Source organism: Trichosurus vulpecula, chromosome 7, assembly GCF_011100635.1.
Source record: "Trichosurus vulpecula isolate mTriVul1 chromosome 7, mTriVul1.pri, whole genome shotgun sequence".
Taxonomy (NCBI): domain Eukaryota; kingdom Metazoa; phylum Chordata; class Mammalia; order Diprotodontia; family Phalangeridae; genus Trichosurus; species Trichosurus vulpecula.
The window spans coordinates 15800425-15823626 of record NC_050579.1 but is presented as its reverse complement, the minus strand read 5'-3'; the positions used below and the strand labels follow the sequence as shown (position 1 = coordinate 15823626).

The following is a 23202-nucleotide window of genomic DNA, read 5'->3' as shown; positions in this document are numbered from 1 at the left end:
AGTTGGTTGGTCGTGTATCTTGACTGTACCCACTTTTGCATATCATGTCTCCCCCCCTTAGAGTGGGAGCTCTGTGAAAGCAGCTCACAGTTCTTAATGTTCTTTGTGTCCCTAGTGCTTAGCCCATATTAAGCATTTAATAAATGCTTATTGATCACTGGCTTCATTGACTGGAGCTCTGGAGAGAGACTAGGGCAAGAGAAATAGCTAATGAGTCGTTAGTGGGGCAGCGGATAGAGCACTGGCCCTGGAGTCAGGAGGGCCTGAATTCAAATGCAGCCTCTGATGTGCTTACTAGCTGTGTGATCCTGGATAAGTCACTCAACCCTGAGTGCCTCAAAAAACAAAAACAAAACAAAAAAAACCAAAGTCATGAGAGCAGAGAAATGGCCTGGTCAGATCTCGGCTTTGGAAAAGTCACTTTGACAGTTGTGTAGTTTGATGGGAGTAGTGAAGCAGAAGAGACTAACTAGGAGGCTATTGTGATCACTCAGGGAAGAGGTGATCCAAGTCTGTTCTAGGGTAGTAGCTATGGGAGAAGAGATAAAGGGACAGGTTCCAGAGCAGTTGTGGATGAGAATGGACTAGACTGGTGATTAGATGTGAAGGTCAAGGGGGAGCAGGCCTCATGCAGGTGCAATGCCCACCTCAACATGTCACCACCAGATGGGGCACGGGGAAGGGAAAAGAGGTGACAACTGTTGGAAACAGGGCAATGAGAGCAAGCGTGTGTTTTCCCGTCGTTGGAGTGGGGAGCCCATCACGGCAGGACTGAGGGCCCTGAACTTCGTCCTTCTGTTTCTTCCAGTAAGCCTGTGGTCGATAGCCTGCTGGACAGCGTGAGGAGAGCCCAGGCCGACCCAGCCGTGAAAGCCATCGTCATCTATGGAGCAGATGGAAAGTTCTCTGCAGGTAAACGTGGCTTTCTGGCCCCCTCCCCGCTCATTCTCCCAGGTGCTCCATTGTCCTCTGCTGCCCTGCGAGCCTCAGTGGGAGATGCCTTTGGGCAGGGCAGTGGGTATAATAGTAACTCAATTTCTGTCTTGCTTTAGAGGGTCATTGTGGTGTTGTGCATAGAAACAGGCCTCAGAGCCAGGCAAACCTGCCTTTCAATTATGCTGCTGACAATTATATTTGCAGGATTATAGTGCAGCGCTAGAGGGCTCTTAGCAGTCACTGAACCCAATCCCTTATTTGACAGATGAAGAAACGGAGGCTAAGAGGAGCCAAGTTCAAAAAGGGAGGGAGCATGGAAGGAAGGAAGGAAGGAAAAGAGGGAAGGAAGAGAGAGTAGGAGGGAGGAAAAGAAAAAGAGAGGAGGAAAGGAAACTAGCCGAGGCTCACAGAAGCAAAGAGTGAAAGAAAATGAGAAAGTGACAAGAAAGAGAAAGAAAGAAGGAAGGAAAGAAGGAAAGAAAGGACAGAAAAAAAGAAAGAAAGAAGGAAAGAAAGAAAGAAGCTCTAACGGTCCATCTGATGGAATCCTAATAAAGTTGCCCCCAGCCCCAATATTTTAACTTCCTTATGGGCCCCACTGAATAGCAGGCATGTCCTGATTTAACCTCACAATCTGGCTTTAACCACACCATAGGCCCCCAGACTTAATCATAGGCCCCATTGAACAGCAGGCCCTCTGGCCTCCCCCCGCCTCCATATCTCATATATGCCCCACTGCTCACTAGAACAACAGGTGTGTCCATGTGCTCATATTTCTCCCAGAAACAGCAGGCGGGTCCGTGTGATGGGATCCCAGCCACTCCCTCTAGCTAGCCACTGCCCCCAGACCCAGTCCTCATGTTTCCCACAGAAACGGCAGGTGTGTCCATGCACTCAATCACAACCACAACCACATCCATCTAGTCTCAGACAGGACCACAATGCTCAGCCAATCAGAAAGCGGCACTAGCAGGATACCTGAGCAGGATGTGGACCCCAAAACAATAGAAGAGACTTTCCCTAAGTAAACACCTGCACAGTAATAGCAAAAGCTGTCCTTTAGGTGAACTTATAACATAGAGGGGTTTCTTACAATATCATCACACATACATGCCACCCCTCCAGTGGATTTTTCTGTGTGCATTGTGGGTAATTGCATGCACAGTTCCACTATGGCTGAGACCCCTCCCCTATTACCTAATCCCTTAACAAACCCCTCCTGCCATTTTAATATTCGTAATTTGTTATATAATCGTATCTTTATCTGGTAAAAATTCATCTTGCTTTCACTAAAGTTGCTGGTTCCTCTTGGAACCTAGCCTGCTTCTGAGGGGCATCAGTCCTCAATAAATGCTTCTACTTGGATTAGAGGTGGTCTGACCCTGAATTCTTTGGGATGGTGCCCCACAACACACCAGATGAAACCACCACATGTCCCCTAGACAATGCTGCTGCTTGTTCTCCAGAGCTGCTCCAAAGGAAACCTCCCCTTCTCCAGAAAGACAAGTTTTAGGTGGTCCCTTCCTGGGCCAGGCTCTGCTGAGGCCCCTGGCTGGCCACTCTAGAGCTCTGCTCCAATGATGTCATGCCCACCACAGGGCAGACTCCTCTGCATCTTAAATACTGGGGAGCCTGGGCATGTGGGCCTCACTGGTGCCCCCTGGCATCGGAGGAGCAGAGTGCACATTCACTCCACCATGAGACCTCCAAGGTGGTCCATAGGAAAGAGAGAACGAGGCCTGTCACTGTCCCTCACCCAATAAATTATGTGGGAGGGAATTTCCCTGAAAGGGTGACAGGAAGAGATCTTGGGTAAAGAAATTTGGAAGATTGTTGGAAGTCAGAGTTGAAAGGGAGGTCAGACGTCATCTAGACAAACCATCTCGTCTATCCCTGTCCAAGAGGAGTGACCCCCCAGCCCCTGACTGAAGACCAGTCCTGGTCTTCTGGCGGCTCGCCTTGTAACAGAGCAGACAACACACAGGAAGTTGAATGAGATGGGAAGGTCCCGTGGTCCTTGGGTCTTGGCAGCAAAGCTGAGGGCACTCATCATCCCCAGTGTCATTGTCATTGGTAACTTCACATCAGTTGTCCAGGTTTTGGTAGCAAGAATCTTCTTTGTAGTCATTGTGGTTTTAGCACGTGCAGAAGCAGCTGCCAGATCCCGTCTTGGGAGGGGCGAGGCAGACTAAATGGCTGTTTGGGATGTTGGCTGGGAGAGCTGGGCTGGAAGCGAGGCCAGTGGCCTGGAGGTCACCACTATTCCCAAGGCTCTCAGGATTCAGCCTCTAAGGTCCCTTCCAGCTCTAAACCTATGGTCCCAGGCACCTCTTTGTTTCACACACAGGGAAACTGAAGCCAAAAAAAGAGAAGTAAAGAAAGTGGGTACCTTTTCTCCAGCTTTTATGCCAAGCTGGCAAATCTTAGTAAGAACAAAAACATCTCATTGGCACTGGCACTGTTACTCTGGGTAAACTCTGGTACCATTTCTTCCTACTCATGCCCTAACTAGTCACACACTCACTTTCCATTTAGGGAAGAAAAACATTTCCCTACACAGTCAATGCCCTGTCCTTGCTCTCGGTTGCCCCGGCTTTTTGTTCACATCACCCTCCAAGGCTGTGGTCCTATTGGTACTGATCACAGGACCCTGATGTTACCTAGCAAGGACTTGCTTCCCGGGCCTCCTGTCCCTGTTTCCCTGGAACAGGCCCTTTTACCCAGATGACTCCCCTTTCCCAGGGCATTTGCCACTTACCAGATGTTCATCTGCTAATCCCTTCTCTGGTTTGGTTTGGCTTTGGAACTCTCCTATGGGGCAGAACAGTCTTCAGAGGAAAGAGGGTGCAACCTTCTCAAACACAGCAGCTCCAGCAAGCCCTGACTCATCTTTCATGTCCCATCTTGGCGTCCACCTGGGGCAGCCTCAAACCATCTGATGCTCGCTGCCTGGGCAATTGGATAAACCCCTTCTTCCCACCGGCCCTTGGCAGACCCCTCCAGTGTCTTTGCCAAGAAAACCCCAACTGGGGTCCCAAAGAGTTGGAAATGACCGAACAATGGCAAAAAAATTTCTGGTCCAAGGTGGAAGATTTTCTATTCATGCCCATTAGAGAAATAAGGCTGGTCATTCCAACCTGGCAAAAAAAAATTTTGGAGCCACCCTCTGTTATCTGACATGCTTAGTGCTGTGCCTGGCACATAGTTAGTGCCTAATAAATACATACTGACTGACTCACTGGCCATTCTTCATGGCTCTGTGTCAGCTGCAGAGTTGACAAGTTGGCCTTTGTCCAAGTCATTGATAAAGACATTGACCAGAACAGGACAGAGTGCCCCTCAGATATTCTTGGGGCCTCCTCGGTCCACCAGTTCAGAACCCACCAAACTTCCTAATGTGTAGTTCTGTTTGTGGTACTCCTACTGCAGAACCTTCAATGGCTCCCCATTGCCCACAAGATAAATTTTAGACATCTTAGTCTGTTTTTCAAATTCCTCCATGATCTAGTCCCAGTCTAATTTTCTAGTTGGGGATGAGTGATGGGGCAAACTACTCCCTCAGGCCACAATCTGACCATGGAGAGAGGATGCACCTGTGACTTCTCTTGCCTGGGGAGGAAGTAGGTTGGCTCCCATGCCTGGAATGCACTCACTCCTCATCTCTACCTCTTACTTGATTGACTCTTATGTCTCCATTTTATTGATAAGGAAGCTGAGGCTCAGAGAGATAAAATTAGGCCAGGGTCAGAGAGCTCATAAGGCCCCGAGGTAGTTTGACCCCACATCTTTCTGAGTGTAAGTCCAGTGCTCTGTCCATCACACCAGACTGCCTCCCAAAAGCTGTCCAGGGGGTTTATCCTGAACAAGGTTCCCTCTAACACTTTTACCCGCTTTGTTTCCTTAGGTGCTGATATTCGGGGCTTTAGCTCCCCGCAAAGGCTAGCTACTTCATTAGGCGAACTAGTTGATAGTTTACAGAACATGGAGAAGCCTTCGGTGGCTGCCGTCCAGGACCTGGCTCTGGGAGGAGGTTTGGAATTGGCGCTGGGTTGTCACTACAGGATTGCCGATGCCAAGGTAACGCCCTGCTGGCTGTACCTCTGGGCTCTCTCTCTGACCCCAAACTTCAGACCTTGCTCCAAACGATTGTTGAAAAGGATAAGAAGGCAGAACCAACCTCACCTGGGAGGAGACAATGACTGGGGGCTGGGCTGAGTTGTTGTTCTGTTGAGCCATGCCCAACTCTTCATGACCCTAGGGACCAGACTGTCCATGGGATTTTCTCAGCGAAGAGACTGGAGGGGTTTGCCACTTCCTTCTCCAGTGGTTAAGTGACTTGTGCAGGGTCACACAGCTAGGAAGTGTCTGAGTCTGGATTTGAACTCAGGTCTTTTGTCCTCCAGGTTCAGTCCTCTATCCACTGACCTAAGTGCCCCTGGGCTGAGTACTTAGCAGCCACTTGGAGAAATTCTTACAAGAGGGATTCTTTCAGGGGTCTCCCATCCTGGTCTGCCCAGGGACAGGACCTGAGGATCTCCCAGCAAAGGAGAAGCAAAGCTGCTTATGGCCGGGGTGGGGCAGGGAGGAGAGGCGGGAGAGATATGCTTTTCTGCATTGTGTTCAGTCACTCAATCAGCAAGTATTTACTAAGCACTTATGCTGTGCTAGACATTGAGGATACTAAGAGAATCAATAAATTGGTAAGCATTTATTAAGCTCCTACTGTATGCTAGTCACTAAGGATACAAAGAGAGAAAATCAGCAAGCATTTATGGAGCTCTTACTGTGTGCAAGGCATTGCTGTAGGCAGTAGAGGTACAAGAGAATCCATTGCCAAGCATTTATTAAGCTCCTACTATGTGCCAGGCATTGCTGGAGGCACTGGAGATACAAGGAGAGTCAATCCATTGGCAAGCATTTATGAAGATCCTACTATGTGCCAGGCATTGTATGTTGGGAATTCAAAAATCAGAACAGAAAAGACCCTACTCACAAGGAACTTACATTATATTAAGGAAAATAAGATGTTACTTTCTATTGACTCTGTATAGGGTTTATATTTCATTATCTGTGTGAATGCCATTTCTCCCAGTAGAATGTAAACTCCTCCAGGGCCCTTGGTCACTGCACCTTCAGTGCCCAGCGCGGTGCCTGACACAAAGTAGCCACTTACCAAATGCTTGTTGATTGATAGATTGTCTTGAGATTCCCAATGCTGGGCACAAATGTCCAGAGTGGATGCTGATTGAACGAATGATTGAATGTCGAGGCCGAGCAGGGGCAGCCTGGGGACGAGTGGTGGCCTGCCAACCTTGACCTGCCTTTGGGGATGGAGCCCAAAGGGTATCTGTTTCCTGGGGTTGTGGTGGGCTTCTCTAGACCTCATCCCATTTGGTTAGAAAGAGCCAGCCCCAGGGCAGCTAGGTGGTGCAGTGAGTAGAGCACCGGCCCTGGGGTCAGGAGGACCTGAGTTCAAATCCAGTCTCAGACACTTGACACACTTACTAGCTGTGTGACCTTGGGCAAGTCACTTAACCTCAATTGCTCTGCCTTCCCCCCTCCAAAAAAAAAGAAAGAAAGAAAAGAGCCAGTCCTGTTAGGCCCTTTGAAGCCTGGGGGCAAAACAGGAACTGAGATCCAACAAGTTTCAACTTTAGAGGGTCTTGAAACCATGACCCAGAGTTGAACGAAACCCCAGAGATCATCTAGTCTAACCCTCCTGGCTTTTTTACAAATGAAGAAACCGAGGCCTAGAGGGAGGAAATGACCTTCCCCAGGACACACAGGCAGTATATGTCTAGTGTTGGGATACTCTCTTAAGGGATAGCTCTTAGGATCTCTCAGGCCCTTCTTGTTGGAGCTGGACTGCTGCTTCAGGCCTTTGCACCAGCTGTGCCCCATGCTTAGCATGCCCTCCCTCCTCATCTCTGTGCCTCTTAGCTTCCTTCAAGACTCAGCTCAAGTCCCATCTTCTGCAGGAGACTTTTCCTGGTGCCCCCAGTGCCCACTGCCTTCTGTCTCACATCACCTCCTTGTACTCTAGCCTTCCTCGTATGTCCCTAGTTATTCTGTACATTGTCTCCCTCATTAAACTGGCAGCTCCTTGAGGGCAGGGACTGTTTTTTGTAACCTTAGCTTAGCACAGTCTTGGCACCTATTACACATTTAATCAATGTTTGTTGATTAAATATCAGTTGGCCTATAATATCTAAATCCCTTTTCTAAGAATCTCTGTCCCCTCCAGCTGAAAGCACATGAAGCCCATTGCTAAGGGAGTGCTACTGGAGGCTGGCCTGTACGGATGCCTGGGAGCCCTAGTCTGCCCACACCCCTTCTTGGCTTGATTTGGCCAAGGTCCAGGAGTAGCACGAGCCAGAGTCACATCCGGCCCCGCTGGCTCTGACTCCAGTCCACTTTTTGCCATGTCATGTCACTCCTGTCAAGGCTCTGCTGCTCTCTGGTTTTTAGGGGTTCCCAGAACCCAAGAAAATATGCTCCTTAAAAAAAAGCCTCGCATGGTGGGAATAGCACTGACTTTGAGGACAAAAGACCTTCATTCAAGCCTTGCCTCTGATCCTACTCCTTAAAGAGACTTTGGGTGGTTCATTTCCTGGGCTTCCCTTTCCTTATTTGTAAAATAAGAGGTTAGGACTGGGTGGCCTCAGAGGTGCCCTTAGCTCAAGGTCATTGACTCCATGATAATCAATCACCAAGAATTTATTATCTGCCTACTGTATGCAAGCCACTGCTCCAGACACTGAGAAAAGACTCGGTTGATCAATTAAGCGCCTTTTACATTTCGGGCATCGTGCTGGGCACTGGGAATACAAAGACAAACAGGAAAGAGCTCCTTCCTTCTTACAGGATCTTAGTGTCTCAGAGGAGACATCGTGTAACTATCCAACCATGGGCCAAATAAATAACAGGGTAGCTTGTGGCCACCAACAGCCATGAGGCTCAGTGTAGGCCTCTCCATTAATAACAAGGTATTTCTGGAAGCAGCTAACAGCAATTGTGATACGGTGTCACGCCGAGGGTGATAGGGTGATGCCCCTTTCACTATGACTCTGGAACAGCATTTTCTAAACCAAGAAAAAGGGCAGCTAGGTGGCGCCATAGTGCACAGAGCGCCTGGCCTAGAGTCAGGAAGACCTGAGTTTAAGTCCAGCCTCGGACTCCTACTAGCTGTGTGACCCTGAGCAAGTCACTTAACCCTGTTTGCCTCAGTTTCCTCATCTGTAAATTGGAACTGGTAACAACAGCTACCTCCCAGGGTTGTTGTGAAGACCCAATGAGATAATCATTGTGAAATACTTGGCGCGTAGTAGGCGCTTTATCAACGTTAGCTGTTATGATTCTGTCACATACTCACACATTGTTCATAGGATCAGTGATGTCAGTCCGGTTTTCTCATTTCAGAACATAATTGCCCATGGGCGCCATGTAAGTGGCAGACTCCCATTTCCACTGTCCAGTTCTCAGCACCATGGTTTACAAAGGACTTTGAAAAGCCAGAGTGTGTCCAGAGGGGAGTGCCCAGGCTGGTGGGCAGCCTGGAAGACAGACCCCAGGATGACCGGTTGAAGGAGCAGAGCCTGTTTAGCATGAATAAGAGAAAACCTAAAGGGCTGCGATGACTGTTTTCAGTTACGAAAGGCTGCCAGTCATGCAGCAGAGGGGTCAGGCTCATTCGGCCTGGCCCCAGAGGATAGAACTGGGAGCTGTGGCGTGGAAATCGTTTGGTGACCAATTTAGGTTTGACGTCAGGAAAGGGAGCTGTCCTTAATGGAGTCTCTCTGGGCAGAGGCTGAGGCACCCCCTGTTGAGGATGTAATAGTGGGGATCCCTTTTCATCTCTAGCTGGGTCAGAATGGTTTCCAACAGGGAGCTCCCGAGTGGGAATTTTTGTGAATGCCTGCTTGTGCTGACTCTCTCAGAGCAACTCACTGAATCCGGGTATACTTCTACATTCAATAGACTCGAGTTGGTTTCCCAGAGGTCACCCTTGGACTTCTCCCGGGTGCCAGAGGGACACAGCTTCTCCCCAGGCTCATTGGGATACCTGCTTCCCTTGATCTCATCACCTCAGGTAAATCCAATTGTCTCTCATTATATACACAGGAGCAGCCCCCTGGGTGAATCTGAGGAGGGTGGGCCATCCACCTAAGGCATGCATTTTAGGCCTGCTCCTGTCCCTATCTCACCAAATGACCTTGGGCTGGCCCCTCTGGTCCTCAGTTTCTTGGTGCATAAGGTGAAGATAATGACACCTGTCCAGCCTACCTCTTGGGAGTGCCATGACCAAATAAAGTCTCAACTTTATCTGGCTTCATGGGGAAGGCTGCCTAGAGGGAGTGGCATCTGAGCTGGTCCTTCAAGGATAGGAGAGGAGATGTGGTTGAGAGGGTAAAAGAGTGTTGTGTGGGGAGACCTGCTTGGCCTCACAAGGCAGGCTAACTTGGAGCAGCGGATGGAAGTCTCAGAGTGACAGATTTGGGTTGGATGTCAAGAAAAAATCCTAATGTGGAAAGCCCCAAAGTGGAAAGCAAGGGGTTTCCCCATCACTTGGAAATCTTCAAGCAAAGGCTGGGTGGCCACTTGTCCATGTCATGGTGGAGATTATTTGGTTGCTGTGGGGCTGGAAGGGACCTCAGAGGCTGCGTAGTCCAATCACCCCATTTTACAGGTGTAGAACCCGAGGCACTGAGTAGCAAAATGATTTGTCCAAAGTCACACAGCTAATAACTATCTGAGATTTGGATTTGGACAGGCAGTGTGGTATAAATTTGGAGTCAGGATTCAAATTCTGGCTCTCCCACTGTCACACTACTTGGATGACCCCTTGAGTGGGATCCCTTGAATGTCGCTTCCTCTCTCTTCCTCTTAGTTTCCTCATCTATAAAATGAACTGGCCCAACCAAGTGACCTCTAAGGTCCTTTCCAGGTTTAAAACTATCATGATGACCCGGGCTTTATGGCTCCAAGACCAAATCTCTCATCTGGTCCTCCAGACTGCCAACTGTGTTGGCTTCTAGCTCAGAAACTCTGGGGTTCTGGGCTTTATCACACTGACTGCCCTTTTGCCGAATACTTTTTTGTTGCAGGGAGACATGTTCCAGCTCTTGAGGCACTGAAATTGGGAATACTGGACAAAATCGTGAATTCTAATCCAATTGAGGAAGCCATCAAGTTGGCCAAACAAGTTTCTGGTAAGGAATGAGCTTTTAAGCATCGTTGGCACTGCTTTGAGAACATTTCAGAAACTACTCAGCGCAGTTTTTAGGGAGGCAGGCAGGCAGGTAGGCTAAAACAAGTCTTGGGATTTAAGGGTTGAAAAAATCAAATCACTCACCACCTTTTAAAGTGTTGAGATGCTAAGCCTTGATAACCACTTAATGAGAACACCTTTCTGTTGAATAAATTCATGATAAGCTTTGGATTAAAGGGAGGGGAGGTCCTCACTGTACTGGAGTGATATTGCATAGAAAGTGATTGGCTGAATGTCAATTAGATAAGAATCCAAGAGAGTTTGAGATTTGAGCTAGTGGAGTAGAGAGCTAGGTCCAGCTAAAACCTTGAGAAGGAATTGATTGGGGAAGAGGAGCAGAGTTAATTAGGGTTAGAGGTAATTAAATGTCTGAGACTGAACTCGGTCTTCCTGACTCCAAGTCCAAAACTGTGTCCCTTAGTTGACTAATTGATAGCCCACTCATAATCATAGTAAGAAGCACACCAGTGGGGGCTCATGAGTCATAGCTTTAGAAAGACACCTCCTGATCTTTCAGGGACACCCTAAGTGCCCCAAAGGGACCAAGTAATCATGCTCTGGGCACCCAGCTCTTCAGCGGGAGTGTAGCTTCAAAGTATAAACTGCAGGTGAAAAATGTCATCTTTCGCCCCTCAGTTAGCATCGTCCTGATGACACAGGCATGCCGAGCTCTCTACTGGGGATTCTAATGAGGTTCCTTTGGCAAAGTTTAAGTTCCAGAGATGTGAGAAAGCAATCAGTCCACAAACATTCATAGCTTAGTCCCTGTGTTTGGTATTGGTGCTAGTGTACAAAGACAAAAGTGAAACAATCTTTGCCCCCAGGGAGCCTATATTCTAACCCTACACAAATGTGGGACTATATTATTTTCTGAATTTGTATTCACTGTACCTAGCAAATAGTAGGCACTTGGTAAATGTTTTTATTGTCTGGTTAATTTCTCAGTAAATGCACAATATTATTAAGGTAAATATGGAGTAATTGGGGGAGGGGGCTGTACAGCTGGGGAGGTCTAATATAAGAAGTGATACTTAAAGGAAGCCTGGGATTCTAACAGGTAAAAGTGAGGAGGGAGGGCATCCAAGGCATGAGAGATATACTGGGCAAAGGTACTGTTGCAACAATGCGGCTAGCAGCTGCTGTGGGGGTGAAAGACCAACACAAGCCCAACAACAAGAACACTGCCAGCACACGTTCTTTTGATCTGCTTTACTAAGGAAAGCAACATTAAGGGATTAACAATCTTACTTTAATCCGACATATACATATAAACTCACTTAGTTCAGGGGAAAAAGCCAGCACTCTGAACTTGAGAGCAAATACAAACAAATTACAAACATACATTATAAACAGACCAAGTACAATTCATAGTTACCAAGAAATCATCAACATCTGGGTTGACAAGCAGGGAGGCTCTTAGAGCGGCTGCCCAGAGTCCCATGCCAACACTCCTCCAGGAGTGACAGCCTCAAGCAAACAGCTCTGTTCTCTCTTTTTATACAGTCTTTGTCATCAAACATCATCTGAGCAACCAGAACTTAGGTGCACACTATTGGCTGTGGTCTTAGCAGCTCCCCTTAGGGCCCTGGGGGCTTCACGCCTCTCTGAAACTAGTGAACTAGTTTGCTAACCAGCCTGGAGCTTTACACCTAGTAGTAAAAGGGCGTGGGCCTGGGGTTTAGCACCTAGTAAGACTCAAAGACGCTTAGTTAATTTAGCATTCTAAAACAGTAAAAAAGTCCCAACTTAATTAATATTACAGGCACATAGAGGGGAGATAGACTGTCATCCTTGTGAAGCAGCAAATAGGTCAGTTTGGCTAGAATACAGATTGTAAAGAGGAGTGATGTTTCTTTAAGAAGCACAGAAGGGGAGGCTGGAATCAGTTGGCCAGCTAGCATTTATTAAGCACCTAGTATGTGCCAAACAACTGTGCTAAGCCACTGAGGATACAAAGAAAGGCAAAAACAGACCCTGCCCTCGAGGAGCTTAGATTCTAATGGAGGAGACAACACACAAATGTGTACAAGGAAGACACAGACACAGACGACATAAGGGAGGGCTTGTCTCAGAGGGAAAGCACAAAAATTAAAGCCTGGCAAAGGCTTCTTGCTGGAATAAGATTGTGAAAGAATGGAAATGCTGGCAGAGGAGCTTCTATTTTCCCCTAGATGCTGAAGCCTCTCAAGCAGGGGAACAACACGATCAGATTTATGCTTTAACAACATAATAGTCATTTATATAGAGCTTTAGAGTTCCTAAAGGACTTTATGCATGTCAGCTGATTTGATCCTCACAACAAACCCTACAAGGGAAGTGCTAATATTATCCCCATTTTGGGGTGGAGGGGAGGAGAGAGAAGGAGAAAATTGAGAACTCAGAATCTTGTGGAAATGAATGTTGAAAATGAAAAATAAGTTAATTTAAAAAATTATCCCCATTTTGCTGTTGAACAAACTGAGGCAGACAGAGGTTAAGTGACTTGCCCAGGGTCACACAGTTAGGAAGAGTCTGAGACCATCTTCTTGATTCCAGGTCTGGTGCTCTATCCACTGCCCCACCCAGCTGCCTCTGAGAGGCAGAGGGGGAAGACTTGAGGCAGGGGAGACTGTCATAATAGTCCAATCAAGACATGAGGAAGGGATGAATTTAGAGGCATCTGGTAGAGTGGAAAAGGGAGGTTATTGGGAATCAGAGGACCTTAAAAAGTCTGGCTACTAATAGTAGCTAGCATTTATATAAGGGTATAAGGTTATTATTATCTCATTTGAGCCTCACAACAATCCAGGGAGGTAGGTGCTGCTATGATCCGTGTTTTGCAGACGAGGAGACTGAAGCAAACGGGTTAAGTGACTTTCCCAGGGTCACTTGGCTAGTAAAGTGCCCAAGGCAGGACTTAAACTCAGGTCTTCCTGACTCCAAGTCTAGCACCTGTCTGGTATATCATAGAAGAATGCTTCTATAGGTTCCTTCCAGCTTGGAAGGGTTCTCTGAAGAGGAAGAGGAAGATGAACTAGCCTCTGGTTCCCAAGGCTTTTTCAGTTCCCAACGTTTCACAGTCTGGCCACTGGAGGGCGCCCAGACATTGAAGAATCTTTCCTTAGAAAATCTGGTGAATTTAGGTTGTAGTAGAGATGGATACTTTGTTGCCAGTGCAGATACTTGAAAGTGCTCTGGGGTTCAGAGGATCCTAGAACTGGAGCTACAAGGGACCTCAGAAGCGATCTAGCCCAGCCCCCTCATTTTACAAATGGGGAAACTGAGGCCCAGAGAAAATGTCTAGTCCAAGATTACACAGGCAGTAGGTGGAAGAGTCAGGCTTGAACCCAGGGTCCCTGACTCCAAAGCCAGTGGTTTTTTGTTTTTTTTTTTTTGTTATACCAGAAGCCATAGGATCCTAGGAATATGGTGTTATTGTTCAGTTGTTGCAATCATGTCCTATTCTTCACGACCCCATTTGGGGTTTTCTTGGCAAAGATACTGAGGTGGTTTGCCATTTCTTCTCCAGCTCATTTTACAGATGAGGAAACTGAGGCAAGCAGGGTTATGTGACTTTTCCAGGGCTACCCAGCTAATAAGTGTCTGGGGCTAGATTTGAACTCAGGAAGATGAGTCTTCCTGACTCCAGGCCCTGCACTTTACGTACCATGGCACCACCTAGCACCCGTCATAGGAATATAGCACCCTAAATTTGGAGCTAGAAGGCACCTTACAACTCATTGAGGAAAAGAGATGACGATTTGACAAGCAGAACCTCCAAGTGTGAAGCCAGTGCTTTTTCTCTGAACCTCACAGAGTCAGAGGGGGAATTCAAACCCAAGTCTTCCTGGCATTGAGTCCATCCACAATGCTCTGAAAATTCTTTTGAATTAAATATTTTTTAGAGAGTGCCTTCACTTGGGTACAATTTTCCTTTAAAATCCCATGAACAGACTCAAAGTCTTCCTGAGTATCAAACGAGGGTTGGGTGTGAATGGACCACGATGGAATTAAGGAATGGAAAATTTCCTAGAAATGATAAAACACTGACTAGCAAGGACAGGCACGATGTAAGAACATGTCGCAGCTGCTAGTATTAGGGACTTACTAATTGTCCAAATGAGTATAATTAAATTCTCAACCTTAATTACTTAGTGAAATGAGTCTTGTTTGTGTTTTTAATTTCTCTTCCCCGGAAGTATGTGCTCGCAGGTAATCTTTGGAAGGTTCTAAATTTAGTTCTGTTCTCTCAGGTCAGCCCATAGGCTCTCGGAGACTCACGACAAGGCAGGTTCAGAAGCTGCCCAATATGGACAACATTTTCCAGGAAGCCCTGCTCAAGATGAGGAAACAGTACCCAGGGAATATTTCTCGGGAGGCCTGTGTCCAAGCCGTCCAGATTGCTGTCCAATACCCCTACGAAGAAGGAAAAGAGAAAGAGAAAGACATGTTCGTGTACCTTTTGGGTTCAGGACAAGCTACAGCCCTGCGGTATGCCTTCTTTTCAGAGAGAGCTGTGGGGAAGTGGTCAACTCCTTCTGGGGCATCATGGAAGACCTCCTCGCCACAGTCTATCTCATCTGCAGCGGTAGTGGGTAAGAAATCTTGAGAGTCTGTGTAATTTTCCACACCAGAGCATGAGAAAACACTTGCTTAGGTCCTAGGGCAAGAAACTCAATCTCTTCAGGATCTGTGATCCTTTCACAAACACACAGGCGTCATTCCTGTATGGCTTAGGAGACAACCTTTATGAGTTACTAACGTCGCTAGTTCTGCGGCTCTCTCCTCATTCGTGGAGTCACAGAATTGCTAAACCTGAGAGGTAGAAGGGACCTCAGTTGGCCTCTTGGAAGCTTCCCCCAGTGGCTCCTGGTTGTATCCTCTGGGACCAAACAGAACATGTCTAGTCTCCTGCCCTTCTTGGTCTTTTCTCCAGGCTAAACCTTTCATGGATTTCTTCAAGTGATCCCACTCTAACATTGACTCCAGGCCCTTCCCCATCCTTGCTCCCCTCTTCCAGATGCTCACTGAGCTTATCAGTGACCATCCTGAATTGTGGCTCCCCAAACTGAACATCGCCAAAAACTCTGCTGATGACGTCAGACAAAGGCGGAGTACAGAAGGACTGTGGTGTCCATATTTCAAAAAGATATGGATGTTACTATAGCCCAGGATCACATCCACTGCATCTCATGGCTAACAGATACTAAGTTTTTCATTCACCAAAATGCCTGGATCTTTTTCAGAACAATTGCTTTCTATCCATGCCTGCTCATCTTAACTGAGCCAGCCAATTAGTCAGTAAACACTAATTAATGTGCCAGACCAAGCACTGGAAGCCACATAGTCCTGGGAGATAGGCATTCTGGGTATCAGTATTCCCCTTTTACAGATGAAGAAACTGAGGCTTAAAGTTAAGTGACTTAGCTAAGGTCATATAACTAGTAAGTGTCAGAGGAGGGCTTTGAACCCAGGTCTTCCTGACACAAAGTCCAACACTCTACTCACTCTCTGATTTCCTCCATTGATGGCCACAGATTTCAACCCTCCATGTCCTCTTGTGAATACTCCACCCAAAGTGTTGGGGGGACTTCTTCTGGTTCTTTGGACTTCGCTGATGTGATATCAGTGGAACATGTGGGTCGTTGCTCGCTCTTGCCATGTGATGAAACCATCTCCTGCTCCAGCCGCATGTTTCTCTGATATCTCTCACTCTCCTTCTCTTGGGCAATTCTTGGTAGGTAATGTGGGGCAGGCTGTTCATGCCTACCATGGGCTGCCATGTTTCCCTTTGGATACAGCTTTAATTCTTTGAAGACTGTGATATTTCATGCTTGGCCACCATGTAGCATCCACAGGAAAAAAATGTTTGAGAAATGGACCATCCTTTTGGAGAGAAGCTTAGGGGATTATAAAATATGGCAGTTTCCCTGAAGGCATTTCAGTCTGTTCTCCTAGTCAACTCTGGGCCCAGTTCACCGTCCAATGTCTGTCCAAGCTATATGCACTGATGGACTCTATCTAACTGAGTATCATTGTCTGCGTATTTGACATTTTTCATCCACTTGGTTTTTTTGTGTGTGGATAGTTAGGCCCAACTCTTAAGAATGATTATGGATCTCATTTAGGAGACCACACTTTTCTGGAGCTCGATGAGATCAGTCTTCTATCATCTGGAAACTGGAGTAGTGGAAGGACCTGTACATCTCTAGGGAAACTCTCTTCTGTACAACCTTTTGTGCTTTTCCCGTCAGCTCCTAGCACAGAGACTGGCGTAGATCAGTTACTTAAAGAATGTCCATTGAATCAAATTGACTACATAAAATGGACTGCCTACATGGGGCTAGCCAAAAGAGGTAGTGTTTTTGAGTGCTGGACAAAAGCACTTTTTGTTCTGTGCTCTTTAACTATTATGATATAATAACTATTATTGTTGGTGGGATTCATATTCTTAGAATGTAACTTCTTGAAGGTGAGGAGGGCAAGTAGGAAGAAGAAGGAAGCAGGACAACACCAGGTTTTGGGGGCCCTCCGAGGGCATAGCCTAGGCATCTCTGCTTGGCTCTGTGGGAGTTAACATTTGGATCAGTGGCTTGGAGAAAACCACAGAAAGCATCCTTGTCAAATTTGAAGGTGATACAATGACAGGGTCAGGATTCAAAAAGATCTTGACAGGCAAGAGCACTGAGTTGAATCGAATAAGATTAAACTTAATAGAAATAAATGTAAAGTCTTCAATTGGAGGATCCAAAAATCAACTTTACATATACAAGACTGGGGAGGCATGGTGAGACAATAGTTCGACTGAAAAAGATCTGAAGGTCTTATTGGACCACAAGCTCAATATGAGTCATGACAGCAAAGAAAGCTAATGTGAACTCGAGATTCCATTAAGAGAGACAGAACATCCTTTTTCTGGAGCCATGTCTACCTAATAGTGTCAGAAGGGGCTCAGCCAGAATGACTGTCACTGTACTCTGGCTGCCTTTTCCCTCCAGCCCTCTGGCCCCCTTCTCCCATTGTTGAGCTCTTCCCAGAATCTCCATTTTGAGGAAGGGCCAGCCCAGTCATCCTTCCTTCTCCAGACTTTGATACTGGGCCACTATGTTATCTTTCAATATTAATTAGAATGCAGTCCACTTGAGGGCAGGGACTATCTTTCTTTTTGCTCATATTTATGTCCCCAACATTTGCCTGACACACAGTAGGCAGTTGTGGTTCCTCATTTTGCTAAGTTAAGTCACTGATCCTCTCTGGACCTGTTTTCTCATATAAAGTGAGGGAGTCAGGCCAGATGGCCTCTGGAGTATCTATCCTGCCAATGAGGGAGGGCGACATTGTCTTGGGGCCAAGGGCCAAAGTAATGCATCCTGGACCCAACTCTGAATTCTCTCCTGGAAGGAAAACTCTCTCACTGCCTTGGAAGCCATAAGTCACCTCCACCCCAGCAGCTGCTCAGCCTGCTGGGGTCTCCTAGATGCTACAGGGGCCTGGACACCTTTATCCAGAGACAGCCATGCTTTTGCATAGCTGGAGTTGGGAGGAATTATTACAGGTCTGGGCAGGCTAAGCTGTGAGAGAAACAGAAAGAGATCCCTGAGGGTTAGAATAGCTGTCCAAACGTCTTGTGGGAGTGAGCAGCAGGGCCCAGCTGAGGCCTGGCTCCAGATTGAATGAATGAATGCATTGATTAATATCTAGAACATACTAATACAAAAGTGAAACAGTCCCTGCTCCCCAGAAACTTCCATGGGGAGAGACAGAGAAGAACAGTACTCAGAGAAGAGAATTATAGTCTGGAAAGTCGCAAAGATGGTGAGCGGAACAAGATGGAGTCTCCAACCAGTTTGAGCATGCCAGAATAGTCACATAACTTGTGTGGTGTCAGAGGCAGGATTCAAACAAACTCAGGTTGTCCTTACTCCAAGTTCTTGATGCACTCCACGCAGCTGCCTGTATGATTATAAGTAATAAGCTTTTTTCATCCAGATGTCTGATTTCAGCAGCATGGGGAATGAAGAAAAGGCTAGTGCTTGAGGGCCCAGAGGGAAAGAGCCCCCAGTTTAATACTGTGTGATGATCATTCTCTTTCCCTTTACTTATTGGAACATTTGTGTGTGTGACAAGCCAGCTGTTCAGGGTTGATTTCAGCCCTTTCCCTAGGGAGATACTTTGCTATTTCTCACGTGGTCCAATCTCTTCTTTTGTCTCTAGGTTTGGGAACAATGGGAAGAGGCATCGTCATCTGTCTGATGAGGGCCAACATCCCAGTTATCGCCATGGAACAGGATGAGAAGCAGCTGAATCAGGCCAAACAGGTGATTGCCTCCCTCTTAGAACAGGAAGCCTCTAAACGGAAGCGGATTGGCCAGGAGTGGAAACAGCCAAGGCTCCAATTCACCAAATCCCTGGATGAGGTAGCAGGTGTGGATTTAGTGATAGAGGCTGTATTTGAGGACATTGGGCTGAAGAAACAGGTCTTCGGCAAATTGTCGGCTAAATGCAAGCCTTCAGCCTTTCTGTGCAGCAATACCTCAGCCCTGGATATCGATGAGATTGCTACATCCACAAGCCGTCCTCACCAGGTCATTGGTACCCATTTCTTTGCCCCCGCTCATATAATGAATTTATTGGAGGTCATCCCTAGCCGTTATTCATCCCCTACCACCATTGCTACCATCATGAGCTTGGCAAAAAACATGAATAAGGTTGGCGTTGTCGTTGGAAATTGCTTTGGATTTGTCGGCAATCGAATGCTGCATTCTTTCGCGGAACAGAATAATTTCTTAATAGAAGAAGGTAGCCAGCCACAGGAAGTTGATCAAGTTCTGGAAGAGTTTGGTTTCAAAATGGGTCCTTTTCGAGTGTCGGATCTGTCTGGGTTGGATGTAGGTTGGAACGTACGGAAGAGTCAAGGCCTCACAGGACCTGCGTTAGCCCCAGGAACACCTCTGCGCCAACGTGGCAACAAAAGGTATTGCCCACTTCCTGATATTCTGTGTGAACATGGAAGATTTGGCCAGAAGACCGGCAAAGGTTGGTATCTATATGACAAACCAATGGGTAGGATTCACAAACCGGATCCCTGGCTTTCCAAATTCCTATCTGAGTACAGGCAGAGCCATCATATTGAGCCACGGGTCATCAAGCCCGATGAGATCCTGGAGCGCCCGGTGTATTCTCTCATCAACGAAGGCTTTCGTATCTTAGAAGAAGGCATGGCTGCTGGTCCTGAACACATTGATGTAATCTACAATAATGGTTATGGATGGCCAAGGCACAGGGGTGGACCCATGTTCTATGCCTCCATGGTGGGACTACCCAAAGTAGTTGAGAAACTACAGAAATATTACCAGCAGAATCCGGATGTCTCCAAGTTGGAACCTTGCAATCTTCTGAAGAAGTTGGCCTCCCAGGGCAACCCTCCTCTTAAGGAATGGCAGAGCTTGGTAGGGCTTCAGAGCAGCAAACTGTGATTTTACCCACCCTCCAACCTCAGGCAAACGTTGTTTAAATAAATCAAAACTCAATCAAAGGCCTTTGAAAGACTTGCAAAGCAAAGTCTATGGGGAAAATCATGGGCATGGGGATCCCTTCTGTGGGGCTGCTTCAGTAGGGTGATTTTAATGGTTCAATACCATAAACAACTTATGGGCCAGGTCTTCTGGAAGCACATGGCCACAAAACTGCTTTCCAGACATCTGAATCCATCTCTTTACTTGATTCTGTCTTGTGAAAATAGTCCACCTTGGTAATGTCTCAATGGCATTTGAATAAGGAGTGATTCTGGAACATGCAGGGTATAAGACAGGCCCAGAGTCACTGGATCCAACTATCTCCACTGGCTATTACCCTGTGTCTCTTCTCTTCTTCTTGGTTAAATGCCTTGAGAAAGCTTCACTCAGAACCTCCAATTCTCCTCCTTTCACTCTCATCATTCAACTGAAATGACTTTCTTTTGAGTTACCAGAGATTTTCTTCATTGTCAGATCTGATGGTCTTTGTTCAATCCTCATTCTTTTTTGACCTTTCTTTAGCATATGACACCATGGACCATCTCCTCCTGGATAGTCTTATCTCTCCAGAATTTAGTAACACTGTTCTGTTCAGTTCTCCTCTTCAGTCTACTTTGCTGGATCATGTTGTGCCCATTAACCAAGGATGTCCCCTTAGGTTTCATCCTTGGACCTTCTTTTATCCCTCTATGCTCTCTCATTTGGTTCCCATGAGTTCAGTAACCATCTCTTTGAAGATGATTCCCAGATCTGAATAGGCAACTTAATTAAATCTCCTGAGCTCCGATCCAGAATCATCAACTGGCTGATAGGCACTTCAAATGAGATGTTCCATTGGCATCTCAAACTCAACATGTCCAATATAGAACTCTTCTTTTTCCTCCCAAATGCACCCCTCTTTTCAACTTCCCTATTATTATCGAAGTCAGGTAAGCCAGCCTAGCTAAAGTAAGAAGGAACTCAGAGGGAGAGACAGGAGGTGGCATGTTCCAAGCAGCTCAAGCCACCAGCACCACCTTAACCCACTCCTCTCAGACCCTGATGGAGACAGTCCAAGACCCTTAACTCAAAAGCTTTGGAAAAAGCAGTACCTCCCGCCCCACTTTACCTACTTCCAGTCCTGGCCTTCCAGCCATCTTTGAGGGCAGCAATCATCGTGGAGAGTGATGTCTGCCTTTCTTACCAACACCAGCTGCTATTTACAGCAGGCAGACCCAGGAGTTCTGGCCAAGGGAGCACCTTCCAGACCAAGGGTGCTGCTTCCAATCCAGCCTCCGCAGTGGTCATCCTAAGAAGCATCCCCTTTGGGGATGCTATTTGGCAACTGTATTTGCAATGTTGCTACTGTAGCTCCTGAAGATGCAGAACAGAAAGTCCTTGCTATTAAGATCCATGCCACTTAAAGAAGTGGAAATTGAGGGGATGCCCATCCATTGGGGAATGGCTGAACAAGTTGTTGCATATGATTGCGATGGAATATTATTGTGCTATAAGAAATGATGAGCAGGATGCTCTCAGAAAAACCTTGAAAGACTTACATGAACTGACGCAAAGTGAAATGAGCAGAACCCGGAGAACGCTGTACACAGTAACAGCAGTACTGTATGATGATCAACTGTGAAAGACTTAGCTCTTCTCTGCAATATGATTCAAGACAATTCTGAAGGACTTGTGATGAAAATCCACCCCCGGCAAAAGAACTGATGGAGTCTGAATGCAGATTGAAGCATACATTTTTGCTTTCTTTATTCTTCTTGGGCTTTTTTCTTGGTCTACATTTTCTTTTGCAACATGGCTAATATGGAAATGTTTTGCATGGCTGCACATGTATAATCACATCAAATTGCTTGGCTTCTTAAGGAGGGGGGAGATGAAGGAGGGAGAGAATTTGGAACTCAAAATTAAAAAAATGTTTAAAATTTACATCTAATTGAGAAAAAAGTAAAATAAAAAATATAAGATTAAAAAAGTGAAGACTGTCTGGGAAGAGGCAGGAAGAAGGCTGCAAGGAGAATTTTTGGTGATGTAACAACAAAAGACATTAATAAAAATCTATTCAAAACAAAACAAAAAAGGAAATTGGAAACATACTCACCACACTCTGCATCAAGCATATATTAAGACACTATGCATTAAAAATAATTTTTGTCACTATCAAATGATTTAACATCAGAAATGGAGAAAATTTTATCTCTGCAAATGGTATTAAGGAAGAAGCCTTCTTTAGTGCTGCTCCCTAAAGGTAAGGGACCTTTTCCCTCTGATCTGCAGCTGAAACCTTCCCTATGTGTTGTCTCTCCTATTGGAATGGAAGCTCCTCAAGAGCAGAGACTGTCTTTCTTTTGATTTGTAACCTCTGTGCTTTGCACACAGTAAGTGCCTAATAAATGCTTATTAATCCATTCTTTCATTTGAGTCACTCATTTAAGGGCAACTCCCCCCCCACCAAGTTTGCAACCTCATTGTCCTTCCTGACTCTTCATTCTCATTCAACCGTGTGCATAACCAGTTGCCAAATCTGCCATTTCCATCTCCCCAAGAACTCTCAAGCACACATCTTCCCTCTGCTACCACCCTCCTTCAGGCCCTCATCTGCTGTCTTCTGGACTATTGTAATAACCTCATAATTGGTCTCCCAGCTCCAAGCCTCTCCCCACTCCAATCTGTCTTCTACACAGCGGGCAAAGGGAATTTCCTACAGAGTAGGTCTGATCATGTCACTCACTCTCAATAGACTCTAGAGATTCCTGAAGAGGTGAGAAAATCAACTCTTTGTCTTGTATCTAAAGGTCCTTGCGACATGGTCCCTTCCTGCCTTTCCAGTCTTCTCACTCCAACCATGGTCCAACCCAATTGGCCCCTTTGGAGGTCCTTGCCTATGATGTGATCTCCCATCCCCACGCCTGTGCCTGCTGTGTGTGGACTGTTCTCCCTTCTTACCTCCAACTCTTGGAATCCCTGCTTCTCTTCAAAACTGGGTTCAAATTCTGACTCTTCCACTTACTTGTGTAACCTTAGACAAGTGGCCTCACCTCTCTGGGCCTCTAAAATGAGGGGCTTGGACTAGATAGCCTTCAGCCTCTAGATCTACATTCCCAAGACTTTTATTGGAGAGGCTCAGGAGTATGGGTACAAAATGCTTCACCTACTATCCAATGTAGTCAAGATGTTGGTTAGTTTGTTGAAACTCACTTTTTTTTTTCCCCATAATGGGAGATAAATACCATAGCAGAAGTTGTCATTGAACATGTCCTATATCAAACTGGAGCTACTCTGGCATCTTCCAGCTGACCACATGTGCCGGTTCATTGCATGTTCCACGAGATGTGGTACCATCCAACAGCTGTTACTTTTTTAAAAAAATCTTCATTATAAAGGAAGGCTCACTGGCTAGGAATTGGAGAGGGGCATATTGGGACATTAATGTCACATGAAAACAAAAGATGTGAATAAAACAAAATGAAACCAAAATGATTCTTTTCATAAGTCTAAAGACAAAGGCTG

At 46.3% G+C, this 23202-nt stretch overlaps 1 protein-coding gene across 1 annotated transcript in view; it reads left to right on the top strand.

Moving 5' to 3' along the window:
* LOC118856415 (peroxisomal bifunctional enzyme-like) overlaps window positions 1–21867 on the top strand; it is a 32420-nt gene extending 10553 nt beyond the window's left edge. The window contains exons 2-7 of the mRNA XM_036766698.1: window positions 809–912; window positions 4841–5013; window positions 8914–9025; window positions 10041–10145; window positions 14437–14778; window positions 18398–21867. Coding sequence (XP_036622593.1) covers window positions 809–912; window positions 4841–5013; window positions 8914–9025; window positions 10041–10145; window positions 14437–14778; window positions 18398–19659 — 2098 coding nt within the window. The 3' untranslated portion in view covers window positions 19660–21867. The remainder of the gene's footprint in view (window positions 1–808; window positions 913–4840; window positions 5014–8913; window positions 9026–10040; window positions 10146–14436; window positions 14779–18397) is intronic.
* Window positions 21868–23202: the final 1335 nt, after the last annotated feature.